Source organism: Monodon monoceros, unplaced genomic scaffold (assembly GCF_005190385.1).
Source record: "Monodon monoceros isolate NGI ecotype Baffin Bay Population unplaced genomic scaffold, NGI_Narwhal_1 Super_Scaffold_5, whole genome shotgun sequence".
NCBI classification, from domain to species: Eukaryota; Metazoa; Chordata; class Mammalia; order Artiodactyla; family Monodontidae; genus Monodon; species Monodon monoceros.
The window spans coordinates 105,027,925-105,055,802 of record NW_021703782.1 but is presented as its reverse complement, the minus strand read 5'-3'; the positions used below and the strand labels follow the sequence as shown (position 1 = coordinate 105,055,802).

General features: G+C 41.9%; 1 protein-coding gene and 1 non-coding gene across 3 annotated transcripts in view; one reads left to right on the top strand and one right to left on the bottom strand.

The window, feature by feature from the left end:
* The window catches only part of GARNL3 (GTPase activating Rap/RanGAP domain like 3), a 153,915-nt gene that overhangs the window by 82,382 nt on the left and 43,655 nt on the right, over positions 1-27,878 (bottom strand). For both annotated transcript variants that reach the window (XM_029203628.1, XM_029203629.1), the window contains exons 3-4: positions 26,763-26,832; positions 387-461 (exon numbers count right to left, since the gene is read on the bottom strand). In XM_029203628.1, the coding sequence (XP_029059461.1) occupies positions 387-461; positions 26,763-26,832 (145 nt within the window). The remainder of the gene's footprint in view (positions 1-386; positions 462-26,762; positions 26,833-27,878) is intronic.
* On the top strand, positions 6,374-6,480 carry LOC114884898. The gene has a single exon (XR_003790959.1). It is a non-coding gene; the product is annotated as a U6 spliceosomal RNA (small nuclear RNA).

The window sequence follows — 27,878 nt, the reverse complement described above, 5'->3', positions numbered from 1 at the left end:
GACCCTGACATTGCTCACACGGCAGTTCCAAGCCTACAAGCCCGGCAAAGGGTAAGAGCTAGGGTTCCAGGGGCCATTCACAAAGGGTGCTGTGGCTGTGAATTTGTCTTCGGTCCCATTGCTGACAGACCACCTTCATGTGTCTACCTGGCTTTATTACAGATCTTTCAAAGGGTATGCGTCACTCTATTAATAGCACCTTCCATACAAAGAATGATGGCACTTTCCCTTCCTGTTTGCTTCAAGCAAAACTCTGAAGAGCCCCTCTGACCCCTTCCTGGGCTCCACTTAGGCAGGTCTTCTGTGGGAAAGAGGGTCACAAGCTGCTCACGGCTGTATCACAGGCACCATGATTGTGGGCTTGGTGCTGACACAGACTTCCTTACCTCATCTGAAGAGCCATTTTCCACTCTGAACCTTCCAGCCCTTTGGATGGCTCCATCGGCATCACTAGAGATAAGCTGGGGGACAAAAGAGCACTCAGTTAGGAATCTGGGTCACCATTTGCAACGCCCCTTCCATCTGTCTGTATCTGCCTACGAGTAAGTCAAATCCAGTGAGAGCTGGAGGGCCCAGCTTAGAGCTAACAGTCTTGGAAGCTCTATCAGCCACGCCCTCGTACAGGTGGGCCCCACAGTCTTTAGGAAGCTGAAGGGTGAGGAACACCTAACCCGTAAGAGTGGAAAACAAGAGCATCAAATCTAAATTTGAACTTATTCCAATACTGAAGCATTGAGGTGATGCTCCCTACAAGCTTAACCCACGTCACACGCGGACAAGCGTAGCTCACAGATGGCAACACCGAAAGCCGAGTCTCAAGTTCAGCTGCCTTCACAGGAAAGCCTAAAACACAATTAATGGCTGGCAGAAACTCAAGGCTCTACTAACATCACAGAAAGCTCCTGTACTTCATTCAGTTTCAAACAGTTTCCAAAAGGCCAATTAGTCCCTTCCAAGGCTGCCAGACTGTATTTTAGCTCCAGCAATGCGATGCTTGCAAATAGGCAGTCTCCATTCAAGGAGCTCGGTGCTAAAAAGAGATGAGTTAAAAAGAAATCAGTGCTTGGTGCATCAGTCCTAAAATCACTGACTCAAGATTTAACTTACTTTCTCCTAAATCTTCTAGATTTCTCAGTAGCAACTTAGGAAAATGACATGTCTTTTTTTAACCTTTTAAATCTGCCCACAAATTTGCAGCAAAGATCTGCCAACAATTTCCATATCCCAGAAATCCCATTAGAACACACTTGCCCAGAGGGGCACTTCTCAAGTCTTACCCAGTAAAATGATACACAATTTCTTAAGAATGATTATCTCGTATTTTTACTCGTGTTTCAGAGATATGAAAGTGTGAAAATAAATGGAAAAATTTCAGGGAAAAACTCTACAACTTTTCCTAAGGAAAATTGTTTGAAAAAGATTGATAAACTTTTCCCGTGATAAATACAAAAATAATAGTATCTAATATTTATCGAGAGCTTCTACATGCCATGTACTCCTCTGGCCTTAACATGTGTTATCTCATTTAATTCTCATAAAAACAACACAAAGTAGGTACTATCATTATTCTCATTTATGAGTGAGGAAACTGAGGCAGAGAAAGGTTAAAATAACTAGGCAAGGTTACATCTAAGTCAGTGGTGGGCCTGGGATGTGAACACAGGCAGTCAGGTTCCGGAAGCCTGTTATCCTCATCTGGCCACTACCCTACTTAACCCTCCTCCATGGAATGTCCATGATAAGGTCCTAACTTATATGTATACCTAACCTATATCCTGCAAAATAATTTCTAAAAACAATTACGAAGATTTTTATGTGTTTAGCTTTTATATCATCAGATCATTACACTGTTGATAGACTGAAGATGGGCAATAGAGGCTACAGAGCAAAGAATTTAATTTGCCCAAAGAGAGGTCTGACCTTTGCTCTCAGCTCCTGCTAGGTGATCTCTAAGCCCTGGGAATGTCCTGCATGAGTGTCTGTTTGCTTGGGGACTTTGAGCCACATAGCAGAGTATGGTGGGTGCTTTGGGTCACACGGTATCAGATCTACCTCTGGACACCAAGACTGAGAAGGGTTTCCCTGGTTGGCAATACTCCATGTGTACTGTCACACGTTGTTGCCAGGAGCCGCAATCGATTACTAATGTCTGCCATAGGCGTATAAAGAGAGAGGGTGACACACACATCCCTGTATTAGAGGTTGGTAAATATAGTCCTCACTATAGCCAGTCTCATGCAGGACTTAAAGGCTTGGGAGAAGAGCTGACCATCATTCACTGATTCAGTCATCCATTCACATAACAAGTATAAATAGTGGTGGACTATATTCCAGACACTGCTAGGCACAGGCTATGATTCCATTTTCCTTTGCTGAGATTAGAACAAGAAGTTTATCGCTTATCTTGATAGAAAGGTTCAAGAAGAAGAAAGGAAGGACATGTTTAATGATTTGATGGTTAGAAAGAATTTAGCTCCCTCTGAACTATAATCACAAAATCCATGAAGACCCTGACCTCCTGCCTTAGTCTAACATGTTTAACTCTATCACCGTCACCGTCGCCACCACCACCATCTCCATCAGGTCACTGTCATCTCTCCCCTGGGTGACTGCAACCATCTCCTAACTGGCCTGTGCATCCACCCACCATCGCTTCTCTCCAAACCACTCTTCACATCAAAGCGCACGGGATTTTGGCAACTGCGAATCTGATTGTCCCACGATCCCATCTCTATCCTGGCATCCCCCTCCTTCCCACCAGAGGACATGCACGCACGGGACCCCCTCACCTGGAAGGTCTTGCTCTCCCCGCTTCCCCTCATGAACTCCTTATCATTCAATTTCACCACAGCCGCCATTGCTCAGACACCTTCCTTGACCTCACTGCCCGGGAAAAGCTCCCACTGCAAGTCTCAGAGAGGGCCTCAGTGTCCTGATTGCCATTCCTTTGTGCCATCACCTGATTCATGCCTGTCTCTCCTCACGCACCCCCTCCACTCTCACTGAGAAGCTCCAGGAAGATGATGGTTTTCTCACCACTGCATCCCCAGAGCTATGCTCACTGCCTGACATAGTATTGATACTCACTAAATATTTATTACACAAGAAATCCATGAACAGATGAATGCCAAATCCCTGTGGAAATGACCAAAGGGATATAAGACTGGGGGAAAGATCTACTCTAGCCCCGGAAACCAAGAAGGTTCATTACTCACCCAAGAAATTTCAAAGAGATTCTACCAGGTCTGTGATGAAAGAAAGACCAAGGTGAAGGACGGACCAAATCACTTGAATCACCATTTGCAAGGGAAAGGCAGCCTGAGTAGTAACTTAGTCCAACTAAGGTCAAACTAACACTGCTGAGCTCATGCTGGCAGGGCCTGTCTGAGGTGAAGGTGGGTATTCGGGCAGTAGGTGGGAAAGAGATCTACCAGTCACACTGGGGAAGTGACTCTCGCTGGCAAGTGGAATGGCAGCCCCAGGGCTCCCCTGCCCCGCACCCCCCAACCCCCAGCTGGCTCGGGCAGCTGGCTAAATAAACCAGAGGGTGCCGTGGAGGCTGGTGCTGATGAGGACTGGCTCACCACCTGATGTGAAAGCGGACAGTGCTCCAGCGAACGAGGGGCTGAAAAAAATAACACTCCAGGAAGAAAATATCCTTTTAACACAGCAGAGAAGCTGTTTCTATCAGTAGTTTTCTTTCTATTATTCCTCATAAGCCTTTGATCTGGCCAATTAAAACTATTAAAAATCTATAAACTCTTCCCTTTGTTGGAAGGAGATTTGACTCAGGAATGACACAATGTCTACTAGAACCCATCTGAATGTCCAGTACTGCACAACCAAGAAGCCCTCTCCTCCGACTCTTTCCACGTGGTACAGAGTTCTGGTTGCCACCAAAATCCATCCTCACCATCTTCCACGGTAATGGAATTGTAGCCGGACACATGGCTAGACCACAGTTCCCTCAAGGTGGCCATTTGACTTCATCTCCCCACTTGCAGGTGGGTCAAAGTCCCAGGGGCATGCAGGGATCCCAGCCCTTTAGAGAGGGGAGGTGCCCCCACACATGCTCTTTCCCTCCACTGGTTAAACCTCAATGACCAGAGACACCTCGAAGTCCATATTGAAGACAGTGGGTTCATCCCAAGCCTGAATGTGTGGGGCACAGCCACCCAACAACTTAAAATGCTTGGCTCAATGTGACAGAGAAATACACTTGTTTTTAACTGCATTTTGATGTTCTAAGCCAACTATATACCCTATAACATACCCTACAAGGAAGAACAAAGAAAAAATCATTAAACCTATGACAAGTCCATAATTTAAAATGTGGAAACTGACTTGAGGTATATGAGCAAATGTTCTAGGAAATATAATTTACTACAAAAAGCACAAGGAAATTTTAGGCCATCATTAATTGTAATAATTTGGGAGGATACTTGATCTATGAATATGGAACAATCTGTGATCAGCTTTCTGATGTAAAAGCATGGTTTCTGAATTTTGAAATGTAGACCACATTTCACAGTGACCACAGTGAATTCAAAATTAGACAGTGAGAAGAAAATACCCCCAAAAGAGTAGATTAGAATATCAGTTTGAGATAAATAGAGGAAAATGATTATCAAAAACACAGAGGACATACCTGAGAAAAATGCAAGGAATAATGGACTGGGGTGTTAAGATGGTCTTTGGGCAGAGAACCCAAGGCCAACCAAATCATTCCATAGACCAACTACCCTCTGGTAAGGTCCCCTACTAATGAGCTAGACCACAACTAGAGAATGCCTTTATTTACTGCAGACCAGCCCGAAAGGTTTAGAAACAAAGTAGAGAGCAAGGCAATCTGAGATCTCACCCCTCCAAAGCCAGCAGAGAGGAGGGAGTCAGGCAGTCTCCTCACACAGGAGTATACCTGGCCCTTTGTTATTCTTCAGGAGAAATGTCCAAAAAGGACATTCCCACATGTGCTCTGACCTTTGCAAGTGCTCTGCCTACCCAGGAGTTCAGTGATCAGTAAGATATTTTTTATCTGATCAGTCCAGATCTGTACTCCTAAAGGATGGAGTGAGGGAGAGGGGTAAAATGAGGAAGTGGATAATGGGGAGTCTGGAACACCTCCTAGAGGTCATTGGAGAGAACAGCACAGATAATTACAATAAATATCAATGGGCTACACTCCTCTATTAAAGGAAGAAAGACTCAAGGATTGGAAATACAAATGAAATCCAACTAGCTGCAAGAGATAATAAAATAAAACAATACAATAAATACAATAAGATAATCCTGAAAAAGAAAGGCAAAGTAAAAAATATTCATGGTAAGTTGGGGAGAAAATGGTGAGGGAATAATAAAATCAGATGTAGAACTTAGGAAAAAAATATCATTAAAAAAGTTACAGGGGCTTCCCTGGTGGCGCAGTGGTTGAGAGTCCGCCTGCCAATGCAGGGGACACGGGTTCGTGCCCCGGTTCGGGAGGATCCCACATGCCGCGGAGCGGCTGGGCCCGTGAGCCATGGCCACTGAGCCTGCGCATCCGGAGCCTGTGCTCCGCAATGGGAGAGGCCACAGCAGTGAGAGGCCCGCGTACCACAAAAAAAAAAAAAAAAAAGTTATGGTACATGGATAGATAGATCTACTCACTCCCCAAATATAATAATTATAGGCACTCATTATAAAACAAAACTCTTATAAATAGATGGAGTTTCTAAAATTATAATTATAATGGGGGATTTTAGTATATTTCTCTCTGATAGGTCAAGGCAAGAAATAGTAAGGAATTATAGAGGAATCAAATAATAAAATTAATAAGCATGATTTAATAGACATACACTGAATTTATCAAGGTACAAACAGAGAATACATACCTTTTAAGAAAATCTATTAAAGTTTAAAAAGCTGATCAAATATTGGATAAAAGCAAGCATGAATAAATTCTGCAAAACAGAAACTATACAGATGATTTTTTTAGTATAGTGCAACTGAATGAGAAATTAGGGTCAAAAGGATAAAAAAGTGGGAAATTTTAAAATATACATCTGAAAAAACTCTTGGGTCAAGTAGGAAAACTAAAATTGGACACTATCCAGACATCAACAAGAACAGTACCTATCAAAACAGATAATGCAATAGATGCTGTATTTACAGGAAAATTCATATCCTTAAATGATTTTGTCATTAAATAAGAAAGAATAAAAACAATGAACTAAAGCATTAACTGCTAGAAGGTACAAAAAGAACAATGAAATACACCCAAGGAAAGCAGCGGGGAGGAATCAATAAAAGATCAGAGCAGAAATTACAGATTTATAAAGGCAGTAGAATTGACATCCAAGAGATGGCCAGCAAGTCTGATTCTAAAAAGCAAAGAGTGCTCGCTTTGGCAGCATGTATACTAAAATTAGAACGATTCAGAGAAGATTAGCATGGCCCCTAAGCAAGGATGACATGCAAATTTGTGAAGCATTCCATATTTTTATAAATTAGGAGTTTGGGATTAACAGATACACACTACCATGTATAAAATAGATAAACAACAAGGACTTACTGTATAGCACAGGGAACTATATTCAATATCTCGTAGTAACTTATAATGAAAAAGAATCTGAAAAAATATATATATACCTGTATATACATAAATGTGTATATATACACATATATATAACTGAATCACTTTGCTGTACACCTGAAACTAACACAATAATGTAAATCAACTATATTTCTATAAAATAAAGAAATAAATAAAAATCAAAGACAAACGCAAATACACAGAGTGATAATAAAGAAAATATAGTTGCTAAGAAGAAAAGAGATTTTTAAAAGTGTGAGAGAATACCATGTGAGACTATGCGACTATTACCAAAAACTTCAGTGAAATGGAAATTTTCTAGGAAAATATACATAATGAAGATTCTTTTAGGGAGAAGAAGAAACCTGAATACACCAATAACTGTAGAACTGGAGAGGTTGTCAGAACAACACCCCACAGAGGCAGTCCTGGCTCAGAGGGTCTTCAAGGAGGGGAAGGGCCCCATTTCCACCTGCCAGCCACACCCTCACTCACCAGGAACACAAGGGAGAGTTTCCCTACAGAAGATACAAATAGCAGAATTCTTCTGAGTTTGTTTTGGTGCAGAAGTTCAGGGGAAGGGAATTAACATATATTTAACATCAGTAATGCTAAGAAAAAAGGACATGATTTTTACGTTATTTTATTTTGTCTAACGTTTCTAACCTGGTCATACGCCAAAGGATCGGTACTGAGGAGGACTGCGCCCAAGAGAGAAAAGGGAAAAAGCAAATCAAATCATCACTTGGTTAGGATCTGCCTGGTCCTGTGAGGAATTCCTTTAGAGTTCCTGCATTGGTCAATACTGGAGCCACTAGCCCCATTTAAATATAATTTTAAATTAATTGAGATAAAATAAAAAACACTCAGTTCCTCTGTTGCGCTGTCTGTATTTTAAGTGTTCAGTAGCCACAGGTGATGGCTACACTGGACAGAGCAAATGACAAATTTCCACAGTCACGGAAAGTTCTACTGGACAGGACTGTCACATGCTGGTCCTTGATGCAACTCTGTGTGACCAAGATCCATTAAGTTTCTCAGGCTGAAACACCTTCAGTTAGTTAAATACACTAAAAACGGTGGAAATTCATGTAATTTAATATCTGGAGTAGAGGCTTTCTAATTTCAGCCAAACTGTAACTGATTCATTTAACACTAAACAGTGTTCAGTGCCTTAGATGTTTTATTTCTGGGAAAAAGTAATATCTAAGCAATAATATCCATCTGTATGATTTAACAAATTAATGTAAAAGAAAAAATTTAAAAAGGAAGAATAAAGTGTTATTCATTAACTACTGTAAATAAAAGTATTATTAGTTTAATATTAGAGGCAATTAGATGAGAATATTTCCTAAATTAATACAAATACATAAATTTTCAAAAACAAAAGGCTCTTTCCTCTCTACTGAATTGCTTTGTTTCTTTGGGCTGGTGTCTGTTTCCATACCTTAAGCAGCACTAGGATCCCTGCGATCTCTGCTTATCATGCACTGGGTACTTGGCATTCAGGTAGTCACAGAAACAGTATTTTAACTTAGGAAAAAAATCTTTTAAAATTTGTGTAAATTATATCTTTAAAAATAATATTTCAGATTTCCATCCCCCGCCCCTATCTCCTCCCTTTAAAATGAGTGGTTACAAGTGTGGGTTTTGGCACCCAACTGATCAGGTTCAAATCTCAGTTCCACACTTACTGTGTGACCTTGGGCAAATCACTTAATTTTTCCTCTCTAAATTTCATTTTCCCTATCTCTAAAATGAGGAAAATGATTGTAGCCACTTTTAGGCTTGTGGAGAGGATTCAGTAATATAAAACAAGGGCTTCCCTGGTGGCGCAGTGGTTGAGAGTCCGCCTGCCGATGCAGGGGACACGGGTTCGTGCCCCGGTCCGGGAAGATCCCACATGCCGAGGAGCGGCTGGGCCCGTGAGCCATGGCCGCTGAGCCTGCGCGTCTGGAACCTGTGCTCCGCAACGGGAGAGGCCACAACAGTAAGAGGCCCACGTACCGCAAAAAAAAAAAAGTGATAAAATAATATAAAACATGGAATGAGCCTAGAATAGTTTCTGGACATAGGAAGTGCTCAGTCATGTTATAACAATATGTATTTTAATAATAATATGACAATGATTAATATAAAATGCCATGACTATTGTTAGTATGGTTAAACCATTTCAGTGCTGCATTTACACTCTTGGAAGGTCTGTTTAAACATTTGTCACTCTTCCGATATTATTGAGAACTAATTTCTCAGGGTCTGTACTAACTGCTGGAATTAAAAAGACAAATGCAACATGATCCCTACCCTGGAGGAGCACAGAGCCTACTGGGAGAGAGACACACACACATGTAAACAGATAAATCACACATAACCTGGTTAAATGCCACAGCACAGAAGTAAGGATGGGGCACTGGGGGCAGTCAGAGGCTGGAGGGACAACTCTGCCTTGGGGAGCAAAGGTTTTGTCGCTATAATGCAATTTATTCTGGAAGATGTACAGGACCTTTGAGAAATGATTTCCAACATAAGTAGATTTTTAAAACTATAAATACTGGTCAAGGAGACCATTTGCATATGCAAATCACAGACATGTAGACACCCTGACACACAGCCATACCCCTGACTTAGAAAGCATGGCTCAGAAAGGAAGAAAGAAAGTTAAAATGTTTCCATCAAAAAAAGGTGGGGAGATAAGGCCTGAACATGGGTGGAATAAGCCATCCCCTGACTGGCAAGTACTGCTCCCGGGCCCCTGGTTCACTTCTCCTGGTCAGTCTGGTTCACTTCCGCTGTCTGCAGCGAGAGGCAAGGGAGTGGAGACGGGGACCAGAGGAGATGTTTTCTTCCTCCCACTCTTCACCTACATCCTCTTCTCCCTGTGCCATGGGGTGGAGAAAAGATTTGGGAGGTTGGGCAGCTGGAGTGCTGAGCGCCAGGGCACATGTCAGAGAACCTGAATTGGTTAGAAGATTCTCCAGCTAGGAAGATAATTGTTGGCTAAAGAACAACCAAGGCCTCGGATCTGGGCTCAGACTTATCATCCACATCTCTGGCCAACATCCTCAGCAAACTCAACGTCCATCACAATGATTTATCTGATGTCTTGAGCTCACGTCCTTCAGCTGTCTCAAATCTAATGACCTCACTTAACTCCATGGCTTTGTCATCCACTACTAAGACCCCAAACCTGCTCTCACCCACACTGGTATAGATTTGTCATCAGAGTACCTGACTTATAACCCACACTGGCTCTTTCCGGTACACATTCTAGCTGGGGATCTGTGGTTAATCACACCAACACTGCATTTACTAACACATAGACCTTCGTACTGTTGAGTTCTACTCAAGCCCACCAAGTCAAGTCCCAGTTTTCAATCACCTCCTACCAAGTAAACCCTCATGCTTCCCTTCTGTGTTCAAAGAGACATGTTTCCATATGACTAGGCCTACGCCAAGCTCATGCTTCTTGACCATGGCTAGATCTTCACTACCACTCCCCAGTTCTTTTATCCATTCCTTTTTCACTTCCCATTACATGTCCCATCTTGGCCCTGACTTGTCAATCACCAAATCGCCACTCCGGAAACACCTTTTCTTCCAAGCAATGACTTCTCCACCTATTCTACTGAGAAATCTGAGGCAAGTCAGGATGAGTACTGTCATCTAACCCTCCATCTCAAATGCTATCCATCTTGGTTTCTTCATTAAAATAATATCTGACTAGTCCCTGATACTCAAATTCCCAGTAAAATATTTGTGAAGATTCAGCACAAAAGATGACAATTCATGAGTCTGAAGACTGATTGATCACCCAATGGCCAAAATATCAGGACATTTTCTACCTACTGTATGGCCAATGGAGAAAAGAACTGGGAAACATATTTGGTCACTGACTTTGTTGCTCAAAACAGAGCAAATCTGTGGTCATTACAGAAAGCTGGATGGCAGTTTATTTTTCTCTTCACCACCTCCTTTGGGCTAAGAAACACTGGGTCTATATGAAGAATAACAATAAAACATCGGGCATCATCCTTTTACTGCACGGGTACTGCATCTTAAGGTAGCCCCAGCCATTCCAGCACCTCTTCTTCTCTCCAAGAACACATTGGGCAAGATGTGGGGAGGGAGGGAGACAAAGTCCACGTTAGAAAATGCAGTCTTCATAAGCAACGTGCCATAGGTAGGGAGACAGACCGGAAGGGTCCTGGTAGCAGAGCACCCTGGGGAACATGGTTTTGTCAATATGCCAAGCTGCTGGGCGCACCAAAGTGTGGTTGGGATGGGGGGAGATATAACTTTCTTAATCTCCATCCTGTTCTTTAATCTACACAGATGGTATTTTCTCAAGCTTATGTAAAGAGCTAAGCAAACATTACTTTAATACTCCTCTTCCAACCAGACTGCTACCTGGAGCCCCCTAAGTCCTGACTATATGTATAAATTCTAGAGCTACTCATTCAGAGCAGCAAAAAGCCAAGCACAGAGAACATCCTATCTCATTCCAGCAGAGCTTTACAAGATAAACGCTAGCTAGATTCTGGATATTGATCAGGGAGCTTTGCACAACCACTGGCCATCCAGATGTTTGGTTCAGAGAAGCTGCAGTACCCAAAAGGACAATGAGGGCTCAGGCCATTGTACATTCTGTCTGTTGAAAATACAAGGTCTGAATAGCTCTTTGTTTTTGTTTGAAGATTCTGTAAAAAGGAAAAAAAAAATCACCAACATGGGAGTTATGAAAAAAAAAAAAAAGCTACATATGATCCTGAAAACTAAAAAAGGAAGCTCATCGTTTTTTACTATGAAACCAAAATAAAAGTTTAGAAAAGCAGTTGTTGTCCTCAATAAGACAGAAGACAATTTTTGCAACAAGCGTATAAAGCTTGTGGAAGCGGGCAAGATAAAAGAGGACAAAATATGCAAATGTAGGATTAAAATCCTCATTGGAGGAGGAAAGCAAAACATTTACTGTAGAAAACAGAGATAGTAGGATGTTTATCATTTGAGATGCCTTTCCAAAATGAAAAGGCACAAAACAAAATGAAAATAATGAGAAAGAAAAGACAGCTACAGAGGACAGAAAAAAGATCTTCCTTATCGTTTCAAGGGGAAAAAATGAGCAATAATCAAAGATATATCTGAAGAAAATATTCATCCGTGACGTAAGACCTGGGTCCAAGATTTGCAAAGATGCAATATTTTGGGAAAAATTGGCGAGAAGAGAAAGACACAGAGAAACTATGGGAAACATTTTTAAAATAAAAGAATAAAGAAGAAGGTTTGAGACAGATCCAGGCAGAAAAGGTTTCCGAGAAAGAAAATAAACTAAACTGTCTCAGGCTTCTTTCTGAACACTAAAGGGCAGAAAGTAACTGTACTGGCTTGAATGGTGTTCCCCGCCCCCTGCCGCCACTTTACATCCACCTGGAACCTCAGAATGCGCTCTTATTTGCAAAGAGGGCCTTTGTAGATGTAATTAAATAAGTTAAGATGAGGTCACTGAATTAGGGTGGGACCTAAGTCCAATGGCTGGTGTCTTTATAAGAGAAAAGAGGGAGACACAGTTACAGAAATGCAGGTCAGGAGGCCATGGGAAGCAGAGATTGGAGTGATGCAGCTACAAGCCAAAGGATGTCAGGGATTGCTAGTAACCATGGAACCTGGAAGAGGCAAGGGAGGATTTCTCCCTCGAACCTTCAGAGGGAGTGTGGCCCTGCCAACATCTTGACTTCAGACTTCTAGCCTCCAGAACTACGAGAGAATAAATTTCTGTTGCTTTAAGCCATTCAGTTTGTGGTAATTTGTTACGGCAGGCCTAGGAAAACAATACAGTAACAGATCAAAATTTGTGAATTTTTTTGAAAAATAAATTTATTTATTTATTTTCGGCTGCATTGGGTCTTCGTTGCTGCGTGCGGGCTTTCTCTAGTTGTGGCGAGTGGGGGCTACTCTTCGTCGTGGTGCGCGGGCTTCTCATTGCAATGGCTTCTCTTGTTGCAGAGCACGGGCTCTAGGCACGTGGGCTTCAGTAGTTGTGGCACGCAGGCTCAGCAGATGTGGCTTTCAGGCTCTACAGCACAGGCTCAGTAATTGTGGGACGTGGGTTTAGTTGCTCCACGGCATGTGGGATCTTCCCGGACCAGGGATCGAACCTGTGTCCCCTGCATTGGCAGGTGGATTCGTAACCACTGTGCCACCAGGGAAGTCCCCAACATGTGAATTTTTAAGAGAGAAAGGTGATGACTCAGAAATTTAAAAACCAACCAAGCTGCTCTTATGGAAGGCATAGCTCAAGACATTCTCAGACACACAATGATTGAGAAAAGATAACCCTCACATACTGCCTAAAAAACTTACCTGGAATTGCAGGAGAAGGATGCCTGCAACCATGATATTTACTATGGTTCTGGAGTCCTAGCCAGTGCGTAGCCAATCAGACATACAGAAGAAATAAGAGATTTAGATGGAAGAAGACAAAGTTGTTTGCGGAAGAGTATCTATGTCTTCAAAAAGAGGCTACTTTGTTTTTAAGTAAAGAAGCACAAAAAAATTATAAAACTGTTTTGTATATAAATTTAATTACTAAAGGGACACACTAAATCTTAATAGTGATTATCCATAGGTGGTAGGATTACAGACTAATTTAATTTTCTAGTGCTTTTTCACTGTATATCAAATTTTCTATAATGAGCATGTATTCCTTTTATAATCAGAAAAGTATGTTTAAAAGTATATCGGCATGCATGTGCACATACACACACAGAGGCTGGAAAGTAATATAAAAATTTAAGAAAAGAAAAAAATTGATCAGACACCAGATTTTTAGCAAAATTGATCTTTTAGCTAATACATAGACATTTGGCAGTGAGCTAGATACCACTGGGGATACAACTAAAAAGAACCATGAGTTCTGCCCACTGAAAAGGTATAAGAAATGCACACAAATAATTTCAGTGTAAAATATGACAGGTGCCATAGAGAAATGCAAAGAATTGCAGGGTTCTAAAGAGTGAAAGATGATTTTCCCATAGGGGAATCAGGTAAGGCTACATGGAAAACAGCCCTGGTAGAGGCGTATTTCAAGAAGGCATTTTAGAAGGACTGAGAGGCATAAAAAAGTCCCAGAGGCCTGGGTGACGGTGAGTAAAGGCCTATTTGGCTGGATCATGGGCCAGAGGCGTGAAGGCTCCAAAGATTGGTTGGAGGCATTTTTGGAAAGCTAAAAGCTCTATTCCATAAGCAAAGGAGAGATGTGAAGGCTTTGGCTTTTTGTTGTTGTTTTGTTGTTGTTGTTGTTATTTGTTTGAAAGCATAAGTATGATGCTGACAGAGTGGGACATTTGGGAAAGTACTCTTTGTAGCATTAAGGAAATCATCCCCCAGAATCAGGTTAACTACAGCTGAGAATTCTGACAAACTGGATGTTCTTATCAAAACTTGTTGAATGGAATCTTTGAGAAGTCAGGGAGACCAAGAAAAACTGCCGGAAGCTCAGAGAAGGAGGAAATGACACAAATGTCACTCCAAAAAGGGAGTTCATAGAAGCAAACACGCCTGTCCTTTTCCTATTCCTATCTCCTTAAGAGATCAAATGAGAAACATATAAGGAATTAAAAGTCACTTTCACAATGGAAGCTTGTAAAAAAAATGCACACTATTTGGTTCACTCCAGACATGTCAAATCAGAGCCTGAATGTTAAACAAATTCCTCAAGTGATTTTTATGCGCCGTAAGGTATGAGGGGCATTGGAGCGCAGCCTATAACAATGGGGAGATCACAGAACTTTTAAATAACTACAACCTACTGTGCATAAGACAGGGGGACAAGCTCTGTAACTTACTAGTTGTGTGACTTTGGACAAGTTAATCTCTTTGAACTTCAGTTACCTCATCTATAAAATGAGGGTAACAAAAGTATCTATACCCCATCAGGTAGTTGTGAAATTTATATTAGTACATATACATAATACATATTTCCATGCATACATATATATACGAATATATGTCTATCTATCTATCTATCTATCTGTCTATCTATCATCTCCTCAAAAGACTGTCTGGCATTGTGAGTGCACATCCATGTGAATAAAAGCAACTTACCCATGAAATCTGTGGAGAACATATAACCAACAGGATTTGGTAAGAGACTGGATGTGGGCTATGGGTGAGCTCCTGGTTTCTGATATTAGCAACGGAAGGAAAGGTAGAGCCATTTACCCAGTGGTGTGGGTGGGCAAAGAGCAACGACGGTGAGTTCCGTAGTGGGCGTTTTAAGGTTCAACTGCCCATGGCAATGTCCAGTGGACATTTGGGCAGGTGGTCCTATATGCTGTGGACAGAGACCTGGGAAGAATATATGGATCTGTGAGTCACCAGCCTAAAGACAGTACCTGAAGCCATGGGGATAGGAAAGACGACGAGGGAGAGCAGACAGAGTGAGAAGAGAACCCTGAGGAGCAACCAAATTCAAGGGCCAGGCAGACGAGAAGAGCTCCCTAAAAGAAGCTGAGACGGTGCCGTAGGGAGGTAGAAAGAGAAGTACGGGAGAGCAGAGGCGCAGACGCCAAGGGAGGGGAAAGTTTTAACAGGGCACATGTGCAGAGTGGGCCCGTGAGCTAAAGACTAAACGTGTCACCTGGATTTGGTAGCAGAAAGGTCTCTGGTGACTTTGGCAAGAGCAGGCTCAGTGGGAACAAGAAGGGGAAGCATCCAAAGGCGAATTTGCAAGGGAATTTGTGGAACTATCGTGGGGATCAAAAGGAGAATTTAGAGTGGCTGCAATGTACTCCCAACGTAATTAAAAAGTCTTCACATCTATTAAGCAAACACAGCCTGAGATTATATTTTAAAAGACTGCAACACAGTGATAACCACGAAAGACCAATTAAAAAGCTGAGGCCAAAAAGCATACAATCCTTTTCTTACACATAAAGGAACCCAAAGTAACTGCTTTAATTAAATATGTAAAATAGTTCAATATAAAAATAAGAATATTCGTTGTGGCATGAAACTGGGAGCCCTTTTTGGTAAGTCAGTCACGGCAGAGGCTACACTGGATTTGGGCATGACTTTCCCTAACTTCACCCAGTGGGGGAAAAAAGGGGAGCAAATTTTAAAACCACAGATATTCTCCTCTCCTACAAAGAGGGTGAAGCTGCTCCAACCCACGGAATGGATGTGTACCCAACAAAATAGGGACTTGCCCCAAGACAGGAGAAAGCCGAAGACAAGGGTCTCAGCTTAGGGGTGCTGAGACAGACCCGAAAGAAGCCTCAAATGCTCTGGGTCCCATACCCCCGGGGAAATTTGTCCCTAGTTGCCTACCAGAGGGCAGCTAATAAGTTAAAAGCATTAGACTTGGTTCTGAGGGTCTAACAAAGAGCTATGACTGTTCAGAGCCCACATGGTGAAAGGTTGGCAAAAAAGTAAGATTCATTTTCAAGGTAACAGCACTAAAAGGGTGTTTTTCAAATTCTTGGGTCTGTGTTCATGGCTGCCAAGTACTACATTTTTGATGGTAGGCCTGCCTGAATTCAGAAGTAAACACAGGTTCTTAAAAATACCTTTCAGAAAACTGAAAATATTTTGTATTCATAAAAGCAGTATACAAAGGTATATAACATTCTATATATATATATATTTAAAATAAATTTATTTATTTATTTATGGCTGCACTGGGTCTTTGTTGCTGCACGCAGGCTTTCTCTAGTTGCGGAGAGCGGGGGCTACTCTTCATCGTGGTGCGCAGGCTTCTCGTTGTGATGGCTTCTCTTGTTGCAGAGCATGGGCTCTAGGCATGCGGGCTTTGGTAGTTGTGGCATGCAGGCTCAGTAGCTGTGGTGCATGGGCTTAGTTGCTCCGCGGCACATGGGATCTTCCCGGACGAGGGCTCGAACCCATGTCCCCAGCATTGGTAGGCGGATTCTTAACCACTGCGCCACTAGGGAAGTCCCAACACTATATATATATATATATATATATATATATTTGTTTGTTTTGTCGTACGCGGGCCTCTCTCTGTGGTGGCCTCTCCCGTTGTGGAGCACAGGCTCTGGACGCGCAGGCTCAGCGGCCATGGCTCACGGGCCCAGCCGCTCCGCGGCATGTGGGATCTTCCCAGACCGGGGCACGAACCCGTGTCCCTGCATCGGCAGGCGGACTCTCAACCACTGCACCACCAGGGAAGTCCCCAACATTATATATTTTTGATCAAGCTTAAAATTTATTTTTGCTACAACTGACGATACATACCACTGAGCCTGGTCTGTCTTACTAAAAGTTGAGCTGGGCACGTGACAGGACCTGGTGTAGGGCAGAGGTCACTTTGGCACAAGTAAGTTGTGAGAGGCAACGGATATTATCAAGCAGACACTTAAGAAAGACTGGGTGTTTGAGACACACTTGAGAATTTTACCTCCAGAGTATACAAGAGACCACAATCAAGATAGAAAACTAGGTTTGCTGTGAAGAATTAACCAATAAACAATATGTTAACAGTTTGTAGCTCTGCGTACACAAAATATAAACTGTTGTACATTGATCAAAATTTGAAAGTTTTTTTTTTTTCCGGTACGCGGGCCTCTCACTGTTGCGGCCTCTCCCGTTGCGGACTACAGGCTCCGGACGCGCAGGCTCAGCGGCCATGGCTCACGGGCCCAGCCACTCCGCGGCATGTGGGATCTTCCCGGACCGGGGCACGAACCCGTGTCCCCTGCATCGGCAGGCGGACTGTCAACCACTGCGCCACCAGGGAAGCCCAAAATTTGAAAGTATTTTTATAGTCCAGCAGAGTACTATATCCCACCAGGTGAAGACCACTGGAGTCACAGAACAAAGACCCCAGGGTTCCAGCAGCAGGTGTAGGAGCCAGTGGTCATGAGCTGAGCTGAGGGCACCGCAGCAGCAGAGAGGGTCACCCGGAGGAGGACGTGGGGCCGCACAGGAACGGGAGACTTGTGCAGCCACGAGGGGCCCAGCGTGAGCTACCCAGGCCCGCCGCTACCCAGGAGGAAGTGGAGCGTCTGCAGTCCTAGTTTTGAAACTAGAGAGCATGCTGGTGCCAAATATCATTGAAATGGCTGTTTCCAGGGTTGATTTTGCCTGGAAAAGTTGGAGGACTTGTCTGGTATTCTGATTACAGTGTGTGTTTAGCTAGTTGATTTGGAAGACTTTTGGACCCCAATTATCCAGACCATTAACACAGGGCTCAGTGCTCTAGGTGGTCACCAAACGGCTGGGCAGGTGATGCTAATTCTCCCCAGGTGTTGTTGATCTTAGGAAAATAGTTCATGAAAGCACTAATCAAAAAGTAGGGTAGGGAGGAGACAAGGGTCAAAACCATTCTATAAACTAAGCTACCATCAATGGGGGACAGAGGATATGCTGTTAAGGGCTAGAAGCTGAATACAGATTTTTTTTTTTTTTTAATTTATGCTCTACCTTATTCTTTAGAAGAGATTTAAAGCAGCTTACTGAAATGTATCTCACTCAAAGGAGAAAATTAGATACAGAACAAATTCAGAACAAGGGAAAATTAGGTGTGGGTAAATAACCTGAAAACAAGAGAATAAGTTTAGGCTGCATGTTATAAAGTCCTTTAAGGCTGTTAGAAGCAAGCCATAAATAGGGTCCTGAGCTTCCTAGAGGCCAATGCAAAGAGGAAAAAACCCAGCCAGCCATTTAGAGGACTCCTACTGCCTATAAGGTTAACAACAAAGCTGCTTTTTGGTCCCGGGAAAACTTTTCTCATAGGCCCTCTTAAAGGAGACACTATGTGACAGACAGTGAAAAATCCTTGAGAAAAATCCTTAAGACCTTCCTGCAAGAGACGCACCATCCAGATCCATATGGCTCTTTCCTGCTCTGTCCATCAGTGCAAGTTAAAGGCGTAACACCAAGGCACAGATCAAGAAAAGCAAGACTAAGAGGGGCCAAGAAAGGCAGGCCAAGTGTTTGCAGCTACCTTATGGTTGGGCCTAATCCAGAAATTAAATTTAAACCATTTATGGCATGGACATCTCTTAGGTAATTCTTTATGAACATTCTTCTTAAAATCAAGCTTTTGTTAAGATTTGGACCTACCAGAGTTTCAAATTATGTATTTGAGCTAAAACCTCAAGCAGAGCTACTCTATGCTATTGATTAAGGGCAGAGATGTTTGCTCTAACAATCAATCCAATTGCCTTAGGAAACAGCCTATACGTGGCAGAGCTATGACAGCACAGGCTCGTAGACTGAGAGATTAAGCACAGGGGCTCTTGGAGTCAGACAGACCTGGGCTTAAGTGTCACCTCTACACTCACTAGCCGTGGGATCTCTCTGAGATCGTCTGATAAACGGGAATCCATTCAATGTCCACAAATGTCTTCTGAGCGTCCACAGTGTGTGGTGCAATCAAATAACATCTACTGCCTATAGTCGTTTGGGAGGATTAAATAGGTAAATGCGTCTAAAGTATTTAGCCCAGTCACTGGTACACAGTAAGCATTCAGTAAACAGCAAAACTAATAATAATAATAAAATAATAATCATAATAAAAGATTTCTGGTTCCATTCTCATGCATAAATAATTATCTGAGTGAGGTCTTAAAGTTCTACATTACCGAAAATGGTTGCAATAATTTTAGCCTGGAAAATGTTCCATGTCGGCATTACTGATCATCCACAAAGGCATCAAAAATATTAAAAAGAGCACCAGAGTTTTTAACCACGTTAACTCACCGATAACTCCAGATGAATGTTATACCTTGCAGTACCTACATGAGTCAACCAGCTATCAAAGCCTTAAATATAAGACAGTTAAATATCAGAGAACATCTGCCAAAATTATGATTCTAGTTGTAGAATGTAGAAGTCTTGATGTTTTGATGTTCCTAAGGGAAATATGCTGGTACCTTCACTCATCTCTCAATTTAGTGATACTACATAGAATATAATTCTGCCATAAAATGCCTCTGAAAACAAAAAGCCTACTCAACCCTGTAGAGTATTAGGGATGCTGGGCAGGCAGCTAGCTAAATCACTCATTAGCCAAGAGTCGTGTTTCTGTACAATAGTCCCACAGGCGTAATTCAAGTTTGTGCCTGAGCAAAAATACAAATTACTACATATCAGACTTCAAAGATCTTCACATAGTCAAAACCTCAAATGTTAAAATCTGCAGATGCCAACCAAGTTCATGATAAACCTCTCTTTTGGCTGTGCTCAGTACAGCCAGACGTCCTTTGAGGCCACCCTGAGTTCATAATAACAAACCCATGCTATCCTCACAGAGTCGCATTTATATGTGTCTCTCTGATATGCCAGGGGAACATGCAGCTGATCCAAATGCAGGCTTGAGTCATTAGGGTACAAGTTTTAAAAGGAATGGACAATATACCACCCTGTTTCATCCAGACCTTCCCCAGAAGTATCCAGATGTGGGGTTATATAAGGCTCAGCAGCTGGGCTGGGCAGCGGAGAGGTCCATATGGCGCCCATAGCAGTTTCTTACCCATTGAGTCAAAGGCCAAGGAAAGATCAGTAAAAACTACAAACAATCTTATCCTGACAGATTTCGATATAAAGTAAAGAAGAATGGTCGATGGGGTAATAGCTGTGCCTTGCTTAGAATGCTGCCACGACAGACCAGACTTTCAATTCATCAAGAAGAAAAAACGGCGTATGTTTCAGACGGAATGCACTGCAAGCTGACGAGTCTGTACTGGGGAGGGGGAATCAAAGAAGCTCGTTTTTCCCTCTTTATTTTTGACGGGTTAGGCTACTCTCTAATTCCAACCAAATCGAACCATTCATTCATTCAATTAGTATTTACTAAGTTACTAATGCTAAGCATTGTGGCTGGTATGAGGGACACAGTGGTAAATAAAGAGCCTTGATTCCTATTTTTAGAGAGTTTATAATCCATATCATTGTTTATGGGATTAAAAAAGTGTCAGGGATAATAGTCCACTGGCAGAGGATGACATTTTAGCCAGGTGCTTTTAGTTTGAGCTTTTAAATCATCTATTAGAAGAGGAAATATTGCAGACACATGTGAGGCCTCCTTCCCAGCTTATGCTCTTTGAAACTGATTTTTCTCTATATCCTTTTCAGAGAGAATCTGCCCTATCCACAAACTTTGCTGAGGATGTGGGTCTAGGAGGCCGCGTTTATACCACATGATCCCACTACCCTGAACTCAACTGTTTGAATCAGGGATAGATACCTGAATCCAAGAAATTAGGGTCCAAGAATGAACCCTTCACCCTATGACTATAAGGGGCGAAAGGGCTGCAAGACCAGGGGATTGGGGGACTAGAAATCAATTTAGTAATAAAAAACAGTGAATGAGAACTTTGTATGTGCCAGGGCCTTGCCAGGGCCTAGAAATCCAACAATGAATAAGGTAGACATGGTTCCCACCCTCACCTCTAGTGGATGAGAGAGTAGTTAGTAAACAAATAAATATCAATTGTGGGAATTCCCTGGTGGTCCAGTGGTTAAGACTCCGCTCTTCCAATGCAGGGGGCCCAGATCTGATCCCTGGTCAGGGAACTAGATCCCACATGCAGTAACTAAAGATCCCGCATGCCGTAACTAAAAAAAATCCCGCATGCCGCAACAAAGATTCCGCGTGGCACAACTGAGACCCGGTACAGCCAAATAAATATTTTAAAAAAATCAATTGTGATAAACACCATTGAGAAAATAAAGAGGATGCTGAGTCAGAGAACAGCTCGAAGAGAGAATAGTAAGTGCAAAGGACAGGGAGGAACTCAAATTGTTCTAGAGACCAAAATCAGGCCACTGAAGCACAGTGAGTAGCATGAGAGACGGTGGGAGAGGAAGGTAGAACAGGGATCACGCAGGATCTTGTAGGGCTTTGTAAAAGGTCTGGGCTTGCAGTGCAATGGGCCACAGAAGGGATTTAAGAAAGAAAAGACATTGTATTGTCAACATTTTAAAGGTCTGGGCTTGCAGTGCAATGGGCCACAGAAGGGATTTAAGAAAGAAAAGACATTGTATTGTCAACATTTTAAAACATCACTCTGGCATAAGGACAGACATATAAATCAATGAAACAGAAGAGAAATCCTAGAAATTAACCCTTGTATACATAATTGATTTTCGACAAGGATGCCAAGACCATTCACTGGGAAAAGGACAGTCCTTTCAACAAATAATGCCGGGTAAACTGAACATCCACATGCAAAAGAATGAAGTTGGACCCTTACCTTATACCATATACAAAAATTAACTCAAAGTGGATCAAAGACATAAATGTAAAAGTTGCAACTATAAAACTCCTAGAAAAAAACATAGGGGAAATCTTCATGACATTGGATTTGGCAATGATTTCTTGGATACAAACACCAAAAGCACAGGCCACAAGAGAAACAAACAGATAAACTGGACTTCATGAAAATTTAAAAACTTTTGTGCATCCAAGGGCATTGTCAACAGAATAAAAGTACAGCCCACATAATAGGTGAAAATATTTGCAAATCATATATATCTGATAAAGGATTAATATCCAGACTATATTAAGAACTCCTAAAATGCGACAACAACAAAACAAACAACCCAATTTAAAAATGGGCAAAGGACTTGAATACCATTTCTCCAAATGGCCAATAAGCACATGAAAAGATGCTCAACATTATTAATCATTAGTGAAAGGCAAATCAAAACAACAATGAGATACTACTTCATACCTGTTAGGATGGCTATTAAAAAAAAAAAAAAAAGGAAAATAACAAGTGTTGGTGAGAACGTGGAGGAACTGAAGCCCTGGGGCACTGCTGTGGGAATGATGTAAAGTGGTGCAGCTGCTCTGAGACTAGTTTGAGAGTGCCTCAAAAAGTTAAAAATAGAATCACCATAAGATCCAGCAATTCCACTCCTAGTTAACATACCCAAAAGAATTAAAAGCAGGGACTCAAGCACATACTTGTGTAACAATGTTCACAATAACATTATCCACAATAGCTAAAAAGTAGAAACAACCCAAGCATCCGTCAATAGGTGAATAAACAAAATGCGGTATATACACATGATGAAACATTATTCAGCCATAAAAAGGAATGAAATTCTGATACATGCTACAACATGGATGAACCTTGAAAATATTACACCAAGTGAAATAAATCATACACAAAAGGACAAAAATTGTATAATTCCACTTACATGTATATGTAGAACAGGCAAATTCAGAGAGACAGAAGATAGAACAGAGGTTGCGAGGGGCTGGGGAGCGGGGGGAATGGGGAGTCATTGTTTAATGGGTACGGTGTCTATCTGGGATGATGAAAAATGTTCTGAAAGTGGATAGTGGTGATGGTTGCATAACCCTGTGGATGTACATAATGGGCCTGAATTGTACACTTAAAAATGGTAAATTTTATGTTGTGTATATTTTACCATGATAAAAAGAAGTATTAAAAAAAACCCACCGCTGCTGGGGAAAAATGGACTGGAGAGAGGCAACTGTGTTTTCGGGGAAGCTGGCGTGCAGAGAGGAGATTGGTATCGACACGCAGAGAAGAGTGAAGCTGAGAAATCACAGGGACTGGAGAGAAATGAGAATAGCTGCTTGATGGCTTCCCAGTCACATGGGGCCCAGCTGTGCTTCCTGCACTGCATTCTGGGGAGATTCACCCACACCCTTTCCATGCATTACTTTATACCTGAGCTGGACCCAGTGGATCTCCCTTCTTTGCAAGGAAACCATCCCTGATTAAGGCAGGGAACACAGCTGGGGCAGCTAAGACACACATGGCCTGGAGACTCAAAGTTTGAGGCCGTTGGTTTCTAAAGGTAGACTATCTCCAGCTCCAGGAGAGCAGAACAACTGGTTTTTTCCTTCTCCCGCAGTGCCCGGCACCGTGCCTGCCCCATGGCGGGAGACTTCAACACACAGCTGTTGAATCAGGACTGAGAAACTCTCCTGTGAGTCAGTAGAGATCTGAGCTCCACAGTCTCTCACCAAATGTATACCCAATTGAAACCTAGGAACCAAGCCCCTGTATCTGCCCTCATTGCTGATTTGAATGGCCGATATCCTTCTTCACAAGGACTTCTACCTAATTTCCTGAAGGTCAGAAGAAGTTTATGCTAAAATTTCAATTTTACAGAATCCTAAGGACCTCTCTACAAAGTCTGAGTTCCAGGACACCCAAGATCGATTGGGTTCCCAACAATATTCATCAAACCAGGTGTAAGAAAAATTAAACTCGCTTTCTCATGAACTTAGGACGCATAAAATTTTTTTTTTTTTTTTTTTTTTTGCGGTACGCGGGCCTCTCACCGCTGCGGCCTCTCCCGCTGCAGAGCACAGGCTCCGGACGCGCAGGCTCAGCGGCCATGGCTCACGGGCCCAGCCGCCCCGCGGCATGCGGGATCCTCCCGGACCGGGGCACGAACCCACGTACCCCACAACGGCAGGCGGACCCTCCACCACTGCGCCACCAGGGAAGCCTCGATAAAATGGTTTTTAATTTAATAATACTCTGCTGTTCATAGGCGAGAGAAAATGTCTCCTCCCTAAAACACTGGAGTCAGAATTTCAAGAGATCCTCAGATGGCAAAACTGGAACTTGCTCATTGCATCTTTCCCAACCATTGCAGCCTCTAGCGCATGTCATTTCTAACGCGGGGAAACTAGAAACAACCTGATTTTACAAAAGGAAGGAAACTGTTCCACAGATAATTGTTTATCACCTTGTTGGGCCATCATGCACCGATTAAAATGGTAACTTCAAAGACTACATGACAAGAAGACAGTTACAAAATACAGTTAAATGAAAAAAGAGGAATGCGAAAGTAAATGTATAATTTGATTACAGCCATGTAGAAATGGCTTTGGAGCTATAAAAATTGGAAGGTACCAAAGGAGATGAAAATACTTGATTCAAGGTGGTGAAATTACACATGGAATTTTAAAATGTATTTAAAAGTTACTTTATAATATTTAAAAAGTTATAAACACACACACACACACACACAAAATCATGGCTCTAGAGTAAAAACCTGAACAGATGGATTGAAGAACTTTTGCTCAATGAGCTGCCTCATGAGGCTGGGGATAACTGATGCCTAGTCTAGGATTCAGTAAGGCAGGGTTTCTTCAAGGGTGGTCCTGCCACCAGCGGCATCAACATCATCTGGGAGCTTGTTAGAAAGTGCAAAATCTGGGTTAACCCCGACCTACTGAACTTGAAACTCTGGGGGTGGGATCCAGCAATTTGTTTTAATAAACTCTCCAGGTGATTCTGATGCCTGTTCAAGCTTGAAACTGCTGCTCTGAAGTACGTTCCCAGTCTGATATTCTGTGATTTCCATAAGTCTATAAAGGGTTCATCCTACACACCTACGTTGTCTCCCCCAGACACCACTCTCATTGTTTACAGAGCTCCATACTCATTAGATCACGTTCAAGTCTTTACCTAAGAGTCAAGGTCCTACTTTTGCTACCAAATTTCATCTTTGCTGCTATAGCTAGTTAACAGGGACTGTGCTTACGTGCATCATCTCATTTAATCCTCCTGACAACCCTCTAAGGTAGATAATATTAATAAACCCCATTTCATAGATGAGAAAACTGAGGCTCAAAGAAGTTCCAGATCATACAACTAGTAAATGATGAAACAAGAATGAATTCAGAGCACAAGCTCTTAGGCACCCCTGGGGTTCAGAGATGTTTACAAAGATAATAACTGATGGAACTGGTATGTGAATGCAGGCCTGTCTGAGTCCAAAGCCTAGCTGTTGTGTAACCACTATGCTCTGCTGCCCTACACTCTCTGCTGGGCAGGACCATTTGCTTGCTGCCCTTCAAATCATCACTGCCAAGAATCTTGCTGTGTGCAAATATCTACTGTCTGTCTTCCTTGCCACCAACCCACATCCCACAGCCCCCGTAAGGCCTTCCAGGCTGCTTCCCCGAGATGCCTGGCTAGAATGGGTTGCTCCCTCCTTTTCCCAACCCCCACCAGGCCCTGTCTGTGTGCTTCTCACAATATTTACCAATTCCCACTCTGAATTATAGTTATGCACACGCTCTTTCAGGAGAGGTGGTGGTCTGAGTTGGCACGGTGTCACCAGTGACTCACACAGAACAGGCATTGATTGAATCAGCCAGTGCATCTTTTACGTGACCAAATTCATTCTTTAGATATATTATGTATGTCTTATCTGCCCAGCTGGAGGACAGTAAGCTCCCTAAGAACAAGGACCAAATCTTTTACTTAATGCATATTTTCAGGAATATACCTGGGGCAGGTACACAGTCAAACCTGTAATATATGCTTGAATTCAAGTAGAATGCTACTGGTACATGATTCTGGCATATTTTTTTTTACTTTTTAAACCCTGCAAGAATGCAGCTTATATTAATCGGGGATAACTGGGTACTATACAAATGGATCCCATCAACTCAGTTTTTGTAAATAGACAGAAATAATAAATTTAATGTTTTAATAACCAAGAGAATCTTATGAGCACATTTTCCTGAAAATCTGTTCAAATTTCCATGCAATTTGTTCTTTTCTTGTGGGAAAAGAACTCACAATTCTGTCTTTTAAAAAACTGAGGCTATGATATGCCTTCATTATGCCTCTTTTAAAATGAAAGCATACAATTAAAAAAAAATCATAACACAATCCCCAATCTCTCTCATTAAAGAAAATATGGATATTTTCATTCCAGATATCTATTACCTATCACAGTCATTTATCTAGCCCAACACATATACTTTTAACAGGAAAAAAAAGAGCTCATAAATATTCTAACTCCTATCACATACCCAGAGAGCAAAGGTACAGAAAACTCAGAATATGTATTACAATAATATTTAAACCTCAAAAACTAGATTTAGAAACTTTTAGGAACAAGATAACATAAAAACAAATGCTACCTTTCTTAATTCATAAATGATTTTATTTAATTATATAACACCATTAACAGAGAAAAATACCAAGCCACATGTTTTAACACACAGAAAGACACAGATTAAAAGTACGTAACAGTAAAAACACACAGATAAAGATGATCAAATTATTATAGCCCTTCAATAGTCATTCATTCCCATCCAGTCCTTATACTGTACTCACATGGTCTAACAGTAAATATACAACAAAAGATCTGAAGAGCTTGGCGATCCTCTCTAAATCAAAATCAATGTTCTACCACTGAACAGACAGTGTAAACTTACCAGCTCCACAGATCCATAATGTTTCCTACTGAAATCCCCACGTCTACAGCCTAGGTCTTCCGAGACAGAGCTGGAACAAAAATGCTTCATCAGTATTATACATAGCGATCTGGCCACAAACCTTCTGCAAAAATCCACTACCATTTGCAAAAAGGGCTGCTATGGAACAGGCTTGCCCAGCTCCTCACTGCAGGGGAGCCTCCTTGCAACAGACACAGTCCTCAGCAGCCATTGCAGAGCCGGGCGTTCATGGAGCCCTCAGTAAGAAGAAAAACACCCGAGTCATCCCTGGAAGTATAGGCAATGATTGAATTAAATATTTAGTCATTTGGAATCGATTGACATCTCCCAGGCTACTGGTGGTTTATAATTTCATTTTGTATAACCAACGAGGAGAGGAAAACCTGCAGTAAACTTGAGGCAAGGGACAAAGCTTGCAATTATCTTTCGTTTAAGAGAGGCTCTTTGTCCCAAATATTCAGCATAAAAATAACCGGCATTATGGGATGCTATACAGGAGACATAAACTTTAAATAGGGGGAAAAAAAAAAACTTCAAAATCCTGGTAGGCCCCACGCCCTCCCCTTTAATTTATGACAACATGACAATATGGAAACAGACTAGGACTAACAGAAAAATGTAAAATTCCAACTTCCAAGTATATTTAGTTTTTTTTACATGGCAGTAGCTAATACTTTCCTACACCCTCCCCTCAAAAAAGGCTTAAATCAGATAAGAAAAATCACATGCATTGTTGAGGAAGAGTAATTAAAACAAGGGCAAAATTGTTACTGCATTTGCATCTTGAATGCATAGTTACACATTCAAAAGACACATCTTATTGAATAGTTGGCATATATAGGACCTCAAGCAGTACTCATGAAACCACTGGAGATCCACAAATACAAACAGTTTTAATAAGTTGGTTCTAATATGTCATGCAAATACTCTAATAAAACAGAAAATAAAATTCCCCAGGAATTACGTGTTTAATATATCCCAAATATTTGGGATCTAACATGCAAAGAAAGGTGCATTTAGTACCTTTTCATCCTTCCTTAAAAGGTAGGCTACATTTTCTAAATTACAGCCCTGTTGGCACGTTCAGAAAGAGAC